General features: G+C 33.5%; 1 protein-coding gene across 1 annotated transcript; it reads left to right on the top strand.

Annotated features, from left to right (window-relative positions):
* The first annotated feature begins 4,382 nt into the window (after positions 1 to 4,382).
* LOC136025554 (uncharacterized) lies at positions 4,383 to 11,756 on the top strand. Its single transcript, XM_065701584.1, has 4 exons — positions 4,383 to 4,510; positions 8,773 to 8,990; positions 10,195 to 10,332; positions 11,662 to 11,756. The coding sequence occupies exons 1-4, from the start codon at positions 4,461 to 4,463 to the stop codon at positions 11,754 to 11,756; spliced, it is 501 nt and encodes a 166-aa protein (XP_065557656.1). The 5' UTR covers positions 4,383 to 4,460.
* Positions 11,757 to 17,546: the final 5,790 nt, after the last annotated feature.

The following is a 17,546-nucleotide window of genomic DNA, read 5'->3' as shown; positions in this document are numbered from 1 at the left end:
TGCCACAGATGAGGAACATTCGGTGTCTCAAAAAGTAGAATGGAATTTCAGGGAAGGAAAATTCATTTTACGGTCTACAGAAAGCCGCAGTATTGCTTCAAGAGAAGAAGAAACAAGTTATGAAGCGGTATTAGACTATAGAACTGGAAAAATCACGGGTGAAAAAAAAAATAGTGGAACGCCCTATAAAAGCAGCAGTAACAAAATTAGACACTCAGAATTAGGAGACAGACTCTACCAATATAGTGAATCAGCTGAGCCCACTCCAGAACAAACAAGTCTTGTGAATACTGTTACGAAGGACTCAAATGTAACAGAAAAGCAATTCGAGAAGAACTAGGTCTAAAGAATGAATTAGAAGAGCCAAGTCCTGTGCCTATCCAAGATACTACTCTCGCATTGCCAGTAGCAGAAAATGATGAAAACAAAGGATTAATGTGACGAAGTATTACACTCTGAAATTTTGTCTAATCTAGTGATGCCTGCCAATCCCTTTGTAGATTTAATTGTGCCTACTGTTGTCGTTAAATCTCTTTCGGTGTCTCAAACATCTATTGGTGCTCATATTTTCATCTATTCTGTTACTTGTGTTTGTCTTGTCTCGTGCTAAGCTGGAAAAAACCAACGGAGAAACCGATTTGTTTTCGAGTTTTACACAAGCGTAAACTTGAGTGAGTGGCGTATAATACACAATTACCAAAATTCCTTCCCCTACGGAAAGAAAACTCAAATAAAATTTTCAAATTTTAAAAGCCTTATTTTCCACCCGCTACTGCCAAAAATTGCAAAAGTTCATATGGAAGTCTTTTCAACACAAATGGAGTCCTGTGGTGGCGCAGTGGATTTGACCTTAGCTTGGTAATACGGGACCCAGAGATCGAATCACGCTGCAGTAATGCTCTGCAGGGCCGACGCAAGGACCTTAGTAGTCAAGAAGCGTCGTTAATTCTTAAAAATTAAAAAAAAATCAACACAAATGGATTTGCAGTTTTTTTGCTAAATTTTTAAAATACTTCTAGTGTATAAATTTTCTCTTTTTCCCGTACCCTAGCATTTTTGAACGAAACTAAAACAACTCAAATAAAAGTCTCAAATTCGGAAACCTTATTTTCCACAGGGGAAGGGTATTTTCCATGAGGGTATTTTCTAAGGAAGGGTATTTTCCGCGGGGGATTTTTTCCAGGGGGGGGGGGTAATCACCGGGGTAATAAACGCCAAGAACCCCGGTAAAGATTATATAATTTATTCAGGTATGTAAATAGAATGTGAATACGGTGTTTACTTTATCCGATTCTTTTGAACCTTCTGTGACAACAATCTATAATGAAATTGTATAAACAGTAGCCATTTCCCTGAAACACAACTTCATGTGAAGAATAATCTCATTCTATTTGTGAGATTAAATTTTAAAAACCAAATTTTTTTTAACTGAAAATAGATAGCGACATTAGAACTTAAAATGAACAGAAATTATTTCGTATATGAAAGGGGCTGTCCCCTCCTCAACGCTCCGCTCTTTACGCTAAAGTTCTTATTGTTTTGAAAAGTAGAACTGTGAAATGAGAACTAGAAAGTTTGACAGAGTCAAACTTTAGCGTAAAGAGTGGGGCGTTGAGGAGGGGACAGCCCCTTTCATATACAGAATAATTTCCCTCTCTGTGAAAAGGGCATTAGCTCTTCCAACTTCTAATCAAATGACCCCCTTCCAATTCAAAGTTTATGCAGCCATTATTTCCATAGGAGCCTGTATTGCCGGGGAATAACTTATAACTTTCACCTTGGCTCTGGAGGACTGTATCCACCTTGAAGCCATTGTTATGTGCTCTTTTAACTATTGTGAACAAAATGGCCATCTCACAATTTTGATTAGATAAGTTTTGGGAAAACAGGTTGTCAGGGAAGGGGGGCAAGATGTCCTACACCGATTTTGACTATTAAAAAGAACTAAAACTATATATTTCCAATCAATGAGCTTCCTCTAAAGTGCTAACGACCGCACCTTCCATAAAAAGCTTATATGCCCCTGGGATATAACTTAAAACCCTGGCCCCAAGATTCTGAGGCGCTGTGGTAATCCCAAAGCCCTTGCTATATGATCTTTTTATCTTTTGAATAAATCGTTATCACAAAATATCAGTAATGTAGCACAAAAATATAAATCTATATATATAAAAATAAGTTGTCTGTCTGTGGGTCTGTCAGGTGACATCATGTTTGTGTGTTGACTGACGTCATGTTTGTTGATTGACGAAATTACACACCGGGACATCGGGACACAAATGACGACCGGGACATAGGAAATATAAATGACGACCGGGACACTCAAAGAGAAAGCGACCGGGACACAAGGAATGTTCGATTAGCAATCACCATCAACAAAGCACCGGGACACAAATGACGACCGGGACAAAGGGAATATAAATGACGACCAGGACACTCAAAGAGAAATTACAGACCAGGACACCGGAACACAAATGACGACCGGGACACCGCGACACATCTATATCTATCTATCTATCTATCTATATATATAAAAATAAGTTGTCTGTCAAGTGACGTCATGTTTCTGTGTCGACTGACGTCATGTTTGTTGATTGACGAAATTACACACCGGGACATCGGGACACAAATGACGACCGGGACATAGGGAATATAAATGACGACCGGGACACTCAAAGAGAAAGCGACCGGGACACAAGGAATGTTCGATTAGCAATCACCATCAACAAAGCACCGGGACACAAATGACGATCCCATTATGACTATCCCAGTAGAGAAATTCGTCTTTTCTATATCTCTTCTTCCAGTCTTTTTTTTTCGAAATGATTTTAGAGAGGGCAGCACTAGCACTGAGCCTACAAATTTTAGTGCTGCAAAATTTCAAATAATCAATGTGTAATTTTAATTTAATGGAAATAAAGTACAGGGGGGTGGGTTGCAAAATATTTGCTCTGCTCGCCCAGTATTTTCATGGACCTTAAAAATATACTTTTAATCTTTATTTCTTAAATTTAGAGGATTTACTGGTGGCTGGGGAGGTATTTTCCTTAAAAATTGGAGACTTTCACACCCATAAAGTCCTAAGGCTTTCTCCTTTGTTACAAGAAATACAGTTTGCTTCCAAATGGATCTAGTAACAATAATATGAAAAAAAACTTCGTTTTCTTAAAGAGTTAAAGAGGCTGCGTCCCAAAAACGAACCTTAAAACGTACAGGAATTAGGAGAGGCAGTTGGGGCTGCCGCCCCCCAAACCCCCCCATTTTAAAGACTTTTGTACAGGTTTTTTATTGTGGGGGGACTTCATTGTTACTAATTACTAGATTCGGTGCAATGGTTCTCCTGTCCTCTTGTGTTTAACATTTTTCGAAGTTATTCCATTATTCATTCATTTCAATTTTTCATTAATTAAAAGAGGGCCTTTCAGAAGCCAAGAGCGGGGGGTCAACAAAAAACCTGTACAAAAGAGTCTTTAAAATCGGGGGGTTTGGGGGGCGGCAGCCCCCCTACTGCCTCTCCTAATTCCTGTACGTTTTAAGGTTCGACTTTGGGACGCAGCCTCTTTAACTCTTTAAGAAACGAAGTTTTTTTCATATCATTTCTGTACGTTTTTCTACAATACATGGTGGATGTAATTTAATAATTCCTGTACTCCTCGTACAGGAATTAGGAAAGGTAGATTAATTGTGAAAGCGCCTATGAAATTTTTTTTTTTCCTTGATCATGTGTTAGTTCTCACATTTAACTGTTCTTAATTGTATTTTTCTCTTGTCAGTTCTTCTTTGTTTTGGTAATGTTTGTATATGTAATTTTTTTTTGTTTATTTTCCTTTTCTTTCTTCGTGACTCCATCAGCTTTGTATCTTACAGTTATGATGGGCAATAAATTCATCTAACTATATTATAATCTTTTTTAATAGTCGTTCTCATAATACTTCTGTTATTACTCTTTAGTCTAACATATAGGTCTAAGTCTAACATATAGTCTAACATTTAGTAAAACAGGACGGGTGTGCCAAAGCACAGGATGGTTGGCCCCCAACCCCCCATTGCACTTCCTGGCTGAAGGGCCAAGAAACGGAGATCAGCACCGCCGGTAGGGACTGTAAAGTCTAATGCCGTATCCTTTACCTTTACCTTACCTAACATATACTTTACCATTTTTTTTTGCACACTCTTACATACACAGTCTTTTATGCTCTTACATTCTTGTACTTCTTATTGCATATGATGCAAATATTTTATATCAAAATGTAGTAAATCGGTAAAAATGTTGTAACACATTTCTTGTCTGTTTAACCCGTAATATAATAACCAATATAATTCAACTTCCAATAGATGTTATTCGAAAGTATTTTAATTCGTTGTTTTTTAGTCGTACAAATCGATGCAAGCCTTTGTACTGATGATGCTTGTCTACCGGGACAAAGTTGTACAGTGATTGCCAGTGAAGTTGGATTCCAATGTACCTGTCCTTTCCCACAAACCTTGATCGAAGGAAGTTGCAAACTAGGTAATTACTTTAAAATTGTTATCATTAGGAAATTTTTTGCACTATAGTCATAATTGATAACTTGAAAATATTTATTAACATCATCTCTCATTTGTTTCAACAATAATTCAGTATTTGTCTGGTGTTAATTTGGAATTGTGTAAATTATTTTCAAATATATAAATTGGAGAAACCAAAAACTTAGAAAAGTTTTTGGATGTCATCTGTATCCTATTAATGCTTTTAGCCTTGTATCAAAAGGTTGTTCATGTTCTTCGACAAGAAAACTCTCGATTGACGCTATGTTATATTACATAAAAAAAACTAGTTTTTTTAACTGAAAGTAAGGAGCGACATTAAAACTTAAAACGAACAGAAATTACTCCGTATATGAAATGGGTTGTCCCCTCCTCAATCCCTCGCTCTTTACGCTAAAGCTTTTGTTTGTATTAAAAAGCAGAATTGTGGCAAAGAGTCAAACTTTAGCGTAAAGAGCGAGGGATTGAGGAGGGGACAACCCATTTCATATACGGAGTAATTTCTGTTCGTTTTAAGTTTTAATGTCGCTCCTTACTTTCAGTTAAAAAAACTAGTTTTATTATGTAATTTCTGAACGTTTTTGAATTAATGCATGTTTGATTTTGGCTCTCCACACATAAATTATTAAAATGAAATTTGCATATTAATTCCTTTTTTGGCTAAATGGCTTTCTCTTAGTTTTGAGCAGACGATTTTGAGAAATAAGGGGTGGGAAAGGAGGCCTAGTTGCCATGCAATTTTTCGGTTACATAAAAAGGCAACTATAAATTTTTATTTTTAACGAATTTTTCTGTTAGTAAAAAATATACGTAACTTAAGAATTATCTTACGTAACAAACTTTTATATTCTTTAATTTTTATTATGTATATGAGAGGGTTTGTACCCTCGTTAATACCTCGTTCTTTACACTAAATCGCAAGTTTTGTCCCAATTCTTTAAGAATGACCCCTGAATCAGAAAGGCCGTAGAATGAATAGTTGAAATTACTAAAAATACTATAGCATAAAGAGCGAGGTATTTATCTCCTCCTAAATACCTCGCTCTTTATGCTAAAGTATTTTTAGAACCCCTCACATGCGTAATAATCTCTGTTCGTTTTAAGTTTCAATGCTACTCTTTACTTTCAATTGAAAAAAAATTTTTCCATGTTTATTTTTTCATTGTTTTTTTATAGTAATTTTAGAAAATCCTGCGCCCTTTTCATTGAATTTCTGTTCCCCCATGACACATTTCTCCATGGAAAGATCCTCCCACATAGCCCCCTCCCCTCAACCCCACCCCCAAGACCAAAAAAAAATCCCCTGAAACCGAATGTACACTTCCCAATAACCATTATTATATGTAAACACTGGTCGAAGTTTGTAAGTTGCAGCCCCACCCCCAGGGACTTTGGGGGAGTAAGTCATTCCCAAAGACATAGTTATTATGGTGTTTGACTATGCAGAACAAAATGGCTATCTCAAAATTTTGATCTGTTGACTTTGGAGAAAAAATGAGCGTGGGAGGGGGCCTAGGTGCCCTCCAATTTTTTTGGTCACTTAAAAAGGGCACTAGAACTTTTCATTTCCGTTAGAATGAGCCCTCTTGCGACATTCTAGGACCACGTGGTCGATACGATGACCCCTGGGAAAAAAAAAAAAAAAAAAAAAAAACAAAAAAAAAAACAAACAAATAAACACGCACCCGTGATTTGTCTTCTGGCAAAAAATTCAAAATTCCACATTTTTGTAGATAGGAGCTTGAAACTTCTACAGTAGGGTTCTCTGATACGCTGAATCTGATGGTGTCATTTTCGTTAAGATCCTACGACTTTTAGGGGGCGTTTCCCCCTATTTTCCTAAATAAGGCAAATTTTCTCAGGCTCGTAACTTTTGATGGGTAAGACTAAACTTGATGAAACTTATATATTTAAAATCAGCATTAAAATGCGATTCTTTTGATGTAGCTATTGATATCAAAATTCAATTTTTTAGAGTTTTGGTTACTATTGAGCCGGATCTCTCCTTACTACAGTTCGTTACCACGAACTGTTTGATAGGTTTCAAACCTCTAATCACGCGATAGTCATAGCTACATTGAAAACGATAAGAATAGCCGAAGACAAAGAAATTAATTCAGCTTCGGGGAAATTTACAGTATTCTATTCTTTGGGATGTAAAACAACGTACAATAGGTAAAATCAAAGTTTGAATTACAATTTAGACTACAAACAATCAATAACTAATATTTGACTTTCTCCATCCGTATTTTGTCTTCCTTTGAAAAATTGTAACCTTTAAATAGTGTATCTACAATTTTATTTGTTTTCCATTCATACAGTATTAAAAGTAACTCTCTGATCACTCGATTTTTTAAACTGTCGTTAACACCGTCCCATTCAACAACTTCAAAAATATTTTGGGATAATTTTCAGTGCTTCATAGTAAGTCCCCTCATTTAGGATAAAAAAAGAAACAAATACAGATACAGAACATCAGGGATGCTATTTTTATATTGTTTTTGATATCTTTTAAACGAAAAATGCCATTATTTAAACCAAATACTAAGAAATAAAATCATCTAGTCTCAACGCAGTGTAAAAGAAAGAAAATCTTTCTCATCCTCATAACAATGTTCCGTAAGAATATTCACTCTCAATGAAAAGGGAAAATTACCATATTATTTATATTATTATATTATTTATATTTTAAAATTAAAATCTGCATAGTCTTTAGGTATCTGGTAGGCTCATCAAATATAACCGACATCTTATACTAGCTTGATTATAGGCAAATATTGATTAACCCTTTTTTTACGTTCCCTTAATGTTTCAAAGTAATACCCTCGATCTTTTTTGTATTATAGCTGATACACCCTTTTGACAATTGTGAAGGCATGTAGTGAATTGGATATGTTCAAATATCCATTCAGCATGCCATTCGAATTATGAGTTAGGAGCATCCCGGCTCAACAGTAACCGAAATTCGAAAAAACGAGATTTTGACACCAATAGACATAATAAAAGAATTCGCTTATTATGTTAATTGAAAATCTATAAATTTAATATTGACATATCATGAGTCACGAGCCTGAGAAAATATGCCTCATTTTCGAAAAGAGTGGGAAATTAAATAAAAGTAATAGAATCATGATTCAAAAGCTAAAGAATCTTAATGAAAATCACATCATCTGATTCAGCGTATCAGACAAACCCACTGTAGAGATTTCAAACTATTATCTTAAAAAAAATGTGGAATAAGTATCTTTTGCCAGACGACAGGTCACGGATGCGTGTCGAAATAGACATTTTAATCAAAATAGTTTAAAGGCCGAAAAAATATGCGTTTGGAGATAACACGAACCCCCTCAACTGCTGGAGAAAGCTCAATAAATTGTAAAAGCTGTCCAATTTTCGCATAGTATTTTTTTTGGTAGTCACGCTTGAATGTTCCGGGTGGGAGAGTGAATCTTTTGCTGGAGCTAAAATAGCAATTTATTGAGGATTGGGTAACCAGCCTAGTATTAGCAGTAGTAATAGTAGTAGTAATAGTGTTAATAGTACTAGTCATATTCAAAAGCTATAGAATATTAATGAAAATCACGTCATCTCATTCAGCGTATCAGATAACCCCACTGTATTGCTTTCAAGCTCTTATTTAAAAAAAAAAATGTGGAATATATATATTTTTTGCCAGACGACAGATCACGGATGGGTGTCGAAACCGAGATTTTCATCAAAATAGTTGAAATGAAGAAAAAATATGCGTTTGGAGATAACACGAACCCCAACAACTACTGGAGAAAGCTCAATAAATTGTAAAATTTGCCCAATTTTACGTATAGTATTTTTTGGTAGGCCCGCATACATTTTTCGAGTGGTAGAGTGAATTTTCTGCTGGAGCTAAAAGAGCAATTTATTGAGGATATGGTAGCCACCCTAGTTTTAGCAGTAGTAATTGTAGTAGTAATAGTAGTAAGAGTGTTAATAATAGTAGTACTAGTAGCAATAGTAGTAGTAGTGGTAGTAGCGGTACTAGTAGTAATGATGTTAGTAGGATTAGTAGCGTGCACATATCACAAATTGGTCAAATAAACATGCCCCTCTCTTTTTCCTGAAAGTTCCAATTTAACACGTTTAGCCGTTTTTAATATATCCCCTTTTGACAAACGGCCTTAAATCAAGCATGCCATCGAATTAAAGTGTTTTTGTGAGAATATTTAACATGACTAATAAAAAGGGATTGATGCAAATTTGTTTTTTCAGTTCAACCACAATTTTGAAGGATCAGCTTATATCCAGTGTAACTGACCTAGATGTCAGTGTATGTCAGGTGATCTCCTTTATTCGAAGCAATAGTGTCGGTGTTGAAGCAAAAGTTTCCTTGACACTTAGTGATTTTTCTGTATTAGATTCGATTCTAGAGTTGATCGTCCCAGGAATAGACGTTTCAATAAAGACTGCTAGCTTGATTTCTGAAAAAGGTAAGATGGATCAATGTCAACTACTTCAATTGATGGCTGCTTATTCTCTGAGCAAAATTTTTGATTTTTTTGATAGGAAGTATTAAAGTACTGGCTATCAATTTAATCAAAGTAATACTTCATTAATCACCGCTCAATCATTGCGTTCAAATCAGCGCTCAAATCTTGGTTTCCAAATGGGGTCAATTCTTCACGTCTCATGTCAATTTCTTAAATACAGTCTTGCCAGAAAATCTATGAACGCACATTGATTACTAGTTGTATTAAAGTTCAAATTTAACTGCCGTATCTTAGCTAGCATTAATAATGCAGTTTTACCTCTGTATCTGCTCACCCTTGCATCATTTGGGTCTCTTCTTAAACATTAAGGATATACTGAAGTATTACTACAAGAATGCAAACTATTTGCAACGACTGCCTCTCTGGACTAACAATAGCTCCCTATTCTGGCAGTATGGAATTTTTAGTCCAGTGTCCGCGAAGCAAAAAAGAAATAAGAGGTATTGGAGGTAGATTAGTTGTGAAAGCACCTATGAAATTTTTTTTCCTTGATCATGTGTTAGTTCTCACATTTAACTGTTCTTAATTGTATATTTCTCTTGTCAGTTCTTCTTTGTTTTGGTAATGTTTGTATATGTAAATTTTTTTTGTTTCTTTTCCTTTTCTTTCTTCGTGACTCCATCAGCTTTGTATCTTACAGTTATGATGGGCAATAAATTCATCTAACTATATTATAATCTTTTTTAATAGTCGTTCTCATAATACTTCTGTTATTACTCTTTAGTCTAACATATAGGTCTAAGTCTAACATATAGTCTAACATTTAGTAAAACAGGAAGGGTGTGCCAAAGCACAGGATGGTTGGCCCCCAACCACCCATTGCACTTCCTGGCTGAAGGGCCAAGAAACGGAGATCAGCACCGCCGGTAGGGACTGTAAAGTCTAATGCCGTATCCTTTACCTTTATCTTACCTAACATATACTTTACCATTTTTTTTGCACACTCTTACATACACAGTCTTTTATGCTCTTACATTCTTGTACTTCTTATTGCATATGATGCAAATATTTTATATCAAAAAGTAGTAAATCGGTAAAAATGTTGTAACACATTTCTTGTCTGTTTAACCCGTAATATAATAACCAATATAATTCAACTTGCAATAGATGTTATTCGAATGTATTTTAATTCGTGGTTTTTTAGTCGTACAAATCGTTGCAAGCCTTTGTACTGATGATGCTTGTCTACCGGGACAAAGTTGTACAGTGATAGCCAGTGAAGTTGGATTCCAATGTACCTGTCCTTTCCCACAAACCTTGATCGAAGGAAGTTGCAAACTTGGTAATAACTTTTAATTGTTATCATTAGGAAATTTTTTGCACTATAGTCATATTTGATAACTTGAAAATATTTATTAACATCATCTCTCATTTGTTTCAACAATAATTCAGTATTTGTCTGGTGTTAATTTGGAATTGTGTAAATTATTTTCAAATATATAAATTGGAGAAACCAAAAACTTAGAAAAGTTTTTGGACGTCATCTGTATCCTATTAATGCTTTTAGCCTTGTATCAAAAGGTTGTTCATGTTCTTCGACAAGAAAACTCTCGATTGACGCTATGTTATATAGGTTTCAAACCTCTAATCACGCGATAGTCATAGTTACATTGAAAACGATAAGAATAGCCGAAGACAAAGAAATTAATTCAGCTTCGGGGAAATTTACAGTATTCTATTCTTTGGAATGTAAAACAACGTACAATAGGTAAAATCAAAGTTTGAATTACAATTTAGACTACAAACAATCAATAACTAATATTTGACTTTCTCCATCCGTATTTTGTCTTCCTTTGAAAAATTGTAACCTTTAAATAGTGTATCTACAATTTTATTTGTTTTCCATTCATATAGTATTAAAAGTAACTCTCTGATCACTCGATTTTCTAAACTGTCGTTAACACCGTCCCATTCAACAACTTCAAAAATATTTTGGGATAATTTTCAATGCTTCATAGTAAGTCCCCTCATTTAGGATAAAAAAAGAAACAAATACACCAACAGAACATCAGGGATGCTATTTTTATATTGTTTTTGATATCTTTTAAACGAAAAATGCCATTATTTAAACCAAATACTAAGAAATAAAATCATCTAGTCTCAACGCAGTGTAAAAGAAAGAAAATCTTTCTCATCCTCATAACAATGTTCCGTAAGAATATTCACTCTCAATGAAAAGGGAAAATTACCATAGTTTATGGGTTTTAGGGATTCCTGTTGGGGCAGCAGCAGCTATCAAATAATGGGGAATCGACTTTTGTGTCTCCCTGGCAGCATTTTTGTGTTTGTGTATGTATATATGTGAGCCCTTGTTGTGCAAGGTATCTTAAGAAAGTATAATTATAGTGTAATAACTGTGCTAATAAGAATACATAAATATAGAAGATAAAATGGAAAATATATAACGAAAGTAGATTTTATTGTTTTCCTTCTAACTGCTTTTAGATCACACTGTTTTGAAAAACTCTATTATAACCGTAGGATCATAAATTTCTCATAAAAAAAGATTGTGACTAGTATGTATTAAAAAGATAAGTTATGAGTGTGTATGCAGGACCTCTATTTTATTTGTTAATTGCGAACGATAATTTACATTAGTTTCTTTTCTTAGATCCTTCTCTATCTCGATTTGTTGAGCAGAAAGTTTCAATTCAACTGAATAATCAATGGATCTCTGACTACGATAACCCCACATCTGCAAAATAAATTACCCTAATTACTGCAATAAATTTAGCTGTAAGTATTTGCTTAAAAGTCAATTTTATACTCATTAAAACAAAAAAAGTTTATCCAAAACCGAAGGAAGACAACTACCGTTTAATAGTCCTGCTTAAAAAAAAACTTGTTTTTTCCACTCTCCTTCCCTTTCTTCCTCTCTCTCTCTCTCTCTCTCTCTCTCTCTCTCTCTCTCTTTTTTTTTCCACCCCCCCCCCTCCTCAGTCTCTTTCTCTCTCTTTTCTTTTCATTTTCTTTTCTCTCATTTTTATTCACAAAAAAATCGTTAAAGCGTCTTTAATTTTTCCTCTTTACAAAGAAGCCAAATACACGCACCTAATTTCAGAAAAGTACGAAATTTGAAAATCAGAGCACGTGATTTATATAAATATTGACCTTAATACGTGTCTTCTCTCGGATGTCAATAAGAAGGCAAGTTCAAGTTAAAAATGATTTGATTTGATAAATCAGGGGGCTATAAGACAGGATCTAAAGTTTATTTTCAAAAGACGTAAAAGAACATAAAAATATAAGAAAGGATATTATATCACGAAAAAAAAGTAGTAAAATATGAATATAAATACAAAATAAAAATCATTAAATTTCCCCTTTATTTTTGTTAATATTCATTTTCTTGTACAGTCTTTCAGCCAATGAATACCAGAAACACTAATAAACTGTAAAAGAAAAAAAAATCTCTACTATTTATTGAGATTAAATTGCTTAGCAATAAAATAAAAGTAAATTCATTTAGAGACTTTTTGTTCATACCCCTTTGTTCCATTTACAGGTAAGAAGTTTTGATTACGAACAATTTTCAATATCTATTATGAAATTGAATTCACGTGTGCAACTGGAGCTGAGAATCCTAAGCGACATATCACTTTCTGTTGAAGATAATCTTCAAATTGCATTATCAGTCCTTGGTGGTCAAAAGGTTTTAGTCATACCAGGATTACAACTTCTGCAGTTTGACTTGAGCACCCTAAATTTCGAATTAGTCTCCCCACCTTGTGATACTTCCAAATGTCAGTCTGGAGGGGATGAATTTGCTTTCTGTTCAGACTCAGTTTTGAAATGTGCTTGCAGCAAGGGGTAAGTTAACTTCTAAATGTAGTATAAATCTTCTTATATACTTACCTGAACCTAAGAAATATAATGTTTAGTTTGATTAACTAATAAAAAAAGTCCTAAATTGAGCTTTTATTGTGATTTAGAAGGATTTAAACGTTGGTATAGCACTACAAATACATTTTTACGAAAATTGAATTGATATGCTTTATACCAGGGAACCGAGTTATTAATTTGATTCCTCAGAAATAGTTTTATAGGTTTTCCAGAAATATTTAACTATAATGTTCAGTTCCTATATCGTCTTGAGGGCAAGCTTATGCTTAATCCATAGTTTTATATTTAATAAAAAAAAAACCTTGCCATGTCAGCTAGTTTAGTTTTTAAGGTAGAAATGTTAAATTTGAAATTCAATCTCATATTAAAAAGTGTGTAAAACTATTAAATCTTAAAATCAAAGCCATTCTAGCAAGCTAAATATCATTTTGTAATTTGTTGTATTTATTTTTCAATTAACATTGATTTTCTTTTTTATTCAAGATTTGTTGCTAAAGAGGGAGTTTGTTTGGACATTGATGAATGATAAGACTCAAATGCCTGTGGAACAGAATCTGCCTCCTGCATCAATCAGCCTGGATATTTTGAGTGTATTTGTCCTCTAGGTTTTCTTCCATACATTGGTGGATGCATTGGTAAGACTTATTGTTTCTCTAAAAAAATTGAAAAAGGTTTTTTTAGAATGAAAAAAACAAAATCATAATATTTGTTTTTTTTGGTAATTACTTATTTTAGGTAGAAATATAGTATCTTTGGGTCCTAGTGGAGGTTTTAATCTTTTGTTTCATGAAATATATCAAAAACTTAGTGTGCTCAGAACAAATAATACTAGAAATTAACTTATTCTGATGATTTTATTTTAATTTTATAAATTTTTTTTGTATATTAACTTGAAGTAAAATCAACTTTTTTATATGGCTTTTTTCAGGTTAATAGATACAAAATTGTTCCCTTTTTCTCCCATTTCTATTTTTTTTAAATTGGAAAAGTTTTACCTTTTTTTTCAACATAAATCAACAAAGGGGTTTTGGAAGTGGATTTATTGGAGTTCGATGGATATCGAAATGGTTAACACTAGAATTAGTTTAAGAAAATAGAGCATATCCAGCCGCTTTTGGATTTACTAGGATTGGCAAAAATGCTTAGAGACGGTCATCCAAAAATTATGCTTCTTAAAAAAATCCCTATCACTTTTATATATTGACTCTAATTGCCCCATATTTTAACCGATAAAAATACATTATGTTTGTTATAATTATTTCAAGATATGTCTTTGTTAAAATATTTATTTTGTCTTACTCTTTACTTTACAATCAGGTTTTTTCTTACATTTTTTGGCTATTTGTTATTTTGGGTAAGAAAATAATATATTTAGATTCCAGGGGAAGTCATAACCTCCAGTTTTATGCGACAATTCAAAACTCTAGTCTTTTCAGAATGAAATAACTACTAACAATTGATTTATTCTGAAGATTGTTTGTTTTTCTTTCCCGATTTCAAAAGTTTTATTTTTTTTAACAAACATAAGTTAAGTTAACAAAGGGGAGTAGTGTTGAAAAGGGTTTACTGCACTTCGGAGAATTGTAAAATGAGGAATTATAGAAAGACGTTTAAAACAATTGAGCCAAATTTTTAAGAGAAAAAATGGTTAAAAAATGGGTTAAACAAAAATGGTTTAGAGAGTCATTTACAAATTATGGTTTAAAAAAAATACTTGGTATTTTTCATGAATTGACTGTAATTGTCATGTTTTTTAACTGATACAATTCTACTATCTTTTTTCGAATTATTTCAAGATTTGTCTTTTTCCTAATCTGTTTATTTATTTTACTATTTACCTGCCTTCTATTACCGACGGGATAGTTTGAACTTTTTTAAACTTTAAATTGAATTTTTCAATAATAAAAACTGAGCAAATAACAATGGATATTCCCAAATGTTAATTTTGCGATGCAACTAATTTTTCTTAGTGTAAAAGTAAAAAAATAGCAATGAAATATAATGTTCATTTAAACGTAAACAATATATTATACGATAAACTAGTCAGGTTTTAGCCTTTCAGTATTGAAAATAAAGAATTTTTTCTTTTCTTTGTCATTCGAATTTTATTACTTCTTCTGAAATCCATTTTTGTTTTCAGATATAAAGGCTACAGCCATAGAACCTTGCACCAATGCAGAAAATAACTTCACATATTGAGCGTGTTCTGAACAACACACAAGTACCGAAAAATAGAACCCTAATTCTTATTCTTCAACTTTATTTTGCATGACAACGCATTCTTTACTACAGGTTTAAGGATATCAATGGAATCTGTCAAGATCTTGATGAATGCGCAGAGGCCACTGATAAATGTAGTCTCCAGGACGAAAAAGCTTCTTGTTCTAACGAAGACGGCTATTACACATGCGCTTGTTCCTCGGATTTTGAAGGTGTTTACAAAGGATGCATAAGTAAGTGTCAATTATCACAAAAACAAAATATTGGTTTTCCTTACCTGCTTAAAATACGTAGCATGATTTACCTAGGTAAAAAACTTACCTATTTAAAATATTTCTTGTTTTGTCAGTACTTTTAGTTTAAATTTTCATGCACGGGAACTATATCTACCTTTTTTTGTAATTGTGAACCAATCTAAGTAGAGCAGTACCTTTATCAAACTTCCACAATCGTAGACTCCCAAAAGAAAGAACTCTTTAACAACAAAAAATGACAAGGCAACTCCTAATTTCACATACATGGCATCGTTTTTGATAAGAAGGGAAAAGCGATAGATATGAAATCAAGTATTACAACGGAAGTTCTTTCTTTTATATCAAATGATATTATCTTCTTAACTGAATAGTTTTCTTCTTCTTGAAGTCATCGCCTAATTAAAGTTCAAGGTTGAATGAATGAAAAGAAAAAGATCGATTCTACTGTTAAATAAAAAAAAAAAACAAGTTTTTTCAACTGAAAGTAAGGAACGACATAAAAACGAACAGAAATTACTTCGTATATGAAAGGGGCTGCTTCCTCATCAACGCCCCGCTCTTTACGCTAAAGTTTGACTCTTTCTCTCAACTCTTCTTTTTAAAACAGTAAAAAACTTTAGCGTAAAGAGAGGGGCGTTGATGAGGAAGCAGCCCCTTTCATATACGAAGCAATTTCTGCTCGTTTTAAGTTTTAATGTCGCTCCTTACTTTCAGTTGAATTTTTTTTTATTTAACAGTAGAATCGATCTTTTTCTTTTCATTCATTCAACCTTATATTTCATATCATTCAACCTTTATTTTCATTCATTCATTCATTCAACCTTTATTGAATTTCTGAACGTTTTTGAATCAATGCATGTTTTGATTTTGGCTGTCCGCAGGGGAATAATTAAAACGAAATTTGCATATACTTTTTTTGGCTAAATGGCTTTCTCATAATTTTGATCGAATGATTTTGAAAAAAAAAGAGTGGGGGAGGAGCCCTAGTTGCCCTTCAATTTTTTGGTTAATTAAAAAGTCAACTAGAGCTTTCAATTTTCTACGAATCTTTTCATTAGTGAAAGATATAATTTTGTCCCAATTCATTAAGAATGACCCCTGAATCACAAAAGCCGTAGAATAAATAGTTGACATTATAAAAAATACATTAGCGTAAAGAGCGAGGTATTAGGAGGAGGTGAGCCCCTCATATGGGTAATAATTTCTGTTCGTTTTAAGTTTTAATGCTGCTCCTTACTTCCAGCTGAAAAAAAACTTTTTCATATTTACTTTTTCATTGTTTTTTTTTAAGTAATGCTAGTAAATCCTGCGCTCCCTTCATGGAAATTTTCTTCCCCCATGACAAATTCCTCGATGGAAAGCTCCCCCAGCATATTCCCTTCTTCTCAACCCCTCCCCAACCAAAAAATCCTCCTGAAAACGCCTGTACACTTCCCAATAACCATTAATGTATTTAAGGACATGTCAAAGTTTGTAACTTGTAGTCCCTCCCACAGGGACTGTGGGGGAGTAAGTCGTCCCCAAAGACATAGTTATAAGGTTTTTCGACTACGCTGAATAAAATGGCTATCTCAGAATTTTTGGTCACTTAAAAAGGGAACTAGAACCTTTCATTTCCGTTAGAATGAGCCCTCTCGCAACATTCTAGGACAACTGGGTCGATACGATCACCCCTGAAAAAAAAAAAAAAAAAAAAAAAAAAAAACACGCATCCGTGATCTGCCTTCTGGCAAAAAATACAAAATTCCACATTTCTGTAGATAGGAGCTTGAAACTTCTACAGTAGGGTTCTCTAATACGCTGAATCTGACGGTGTAATTTTCGTGAAGATTTTATGACCTTTAGGGGATGTTTTCCCCTATTTTCTAAAATAAGGCAAATTTTCTCAGGCTCATAACTTTTGATGGGCAAGACTAAACTTGATGAAACTTATATATTTGAAATCAGCATTAAAATGCGATTCTCTTGATGTAGCTATTGGCATCAAAATTCAATTTTTTAGAGTTTTGGTTACTATTGAGCCGGGTTGCTCCTTCCTACAGTTCGTTACCACGAACTGTTTGATACTGAAAGCTCATTGCAAATAATCAAACATTTGCTCACTGAAAATTAAAGTTTTTAGTCTATAAGGGAAGTCTATAAGGGATGTCATCAAGTCAACGCTAAAACGAAAAAAGAA

The sequence above is a fragment of the Artemia franciscana genome, chromosome 3 (assembly GCF_032884065.1).
Source record: "Artemia franciscana chromosome 3, ASM3288406v1, whole genome shotgun sequence".
In the NCBI taxonomy this organism is placed as follows: Eukaryota; Metazoa; Arthropoda; class Branchiopoda; order Anostraca; family Artemiidae; genus Artemia; species Artemia franciscana.
This window is presented reverse-complemented; position numbering and strand designations above follow the sequence as displayed.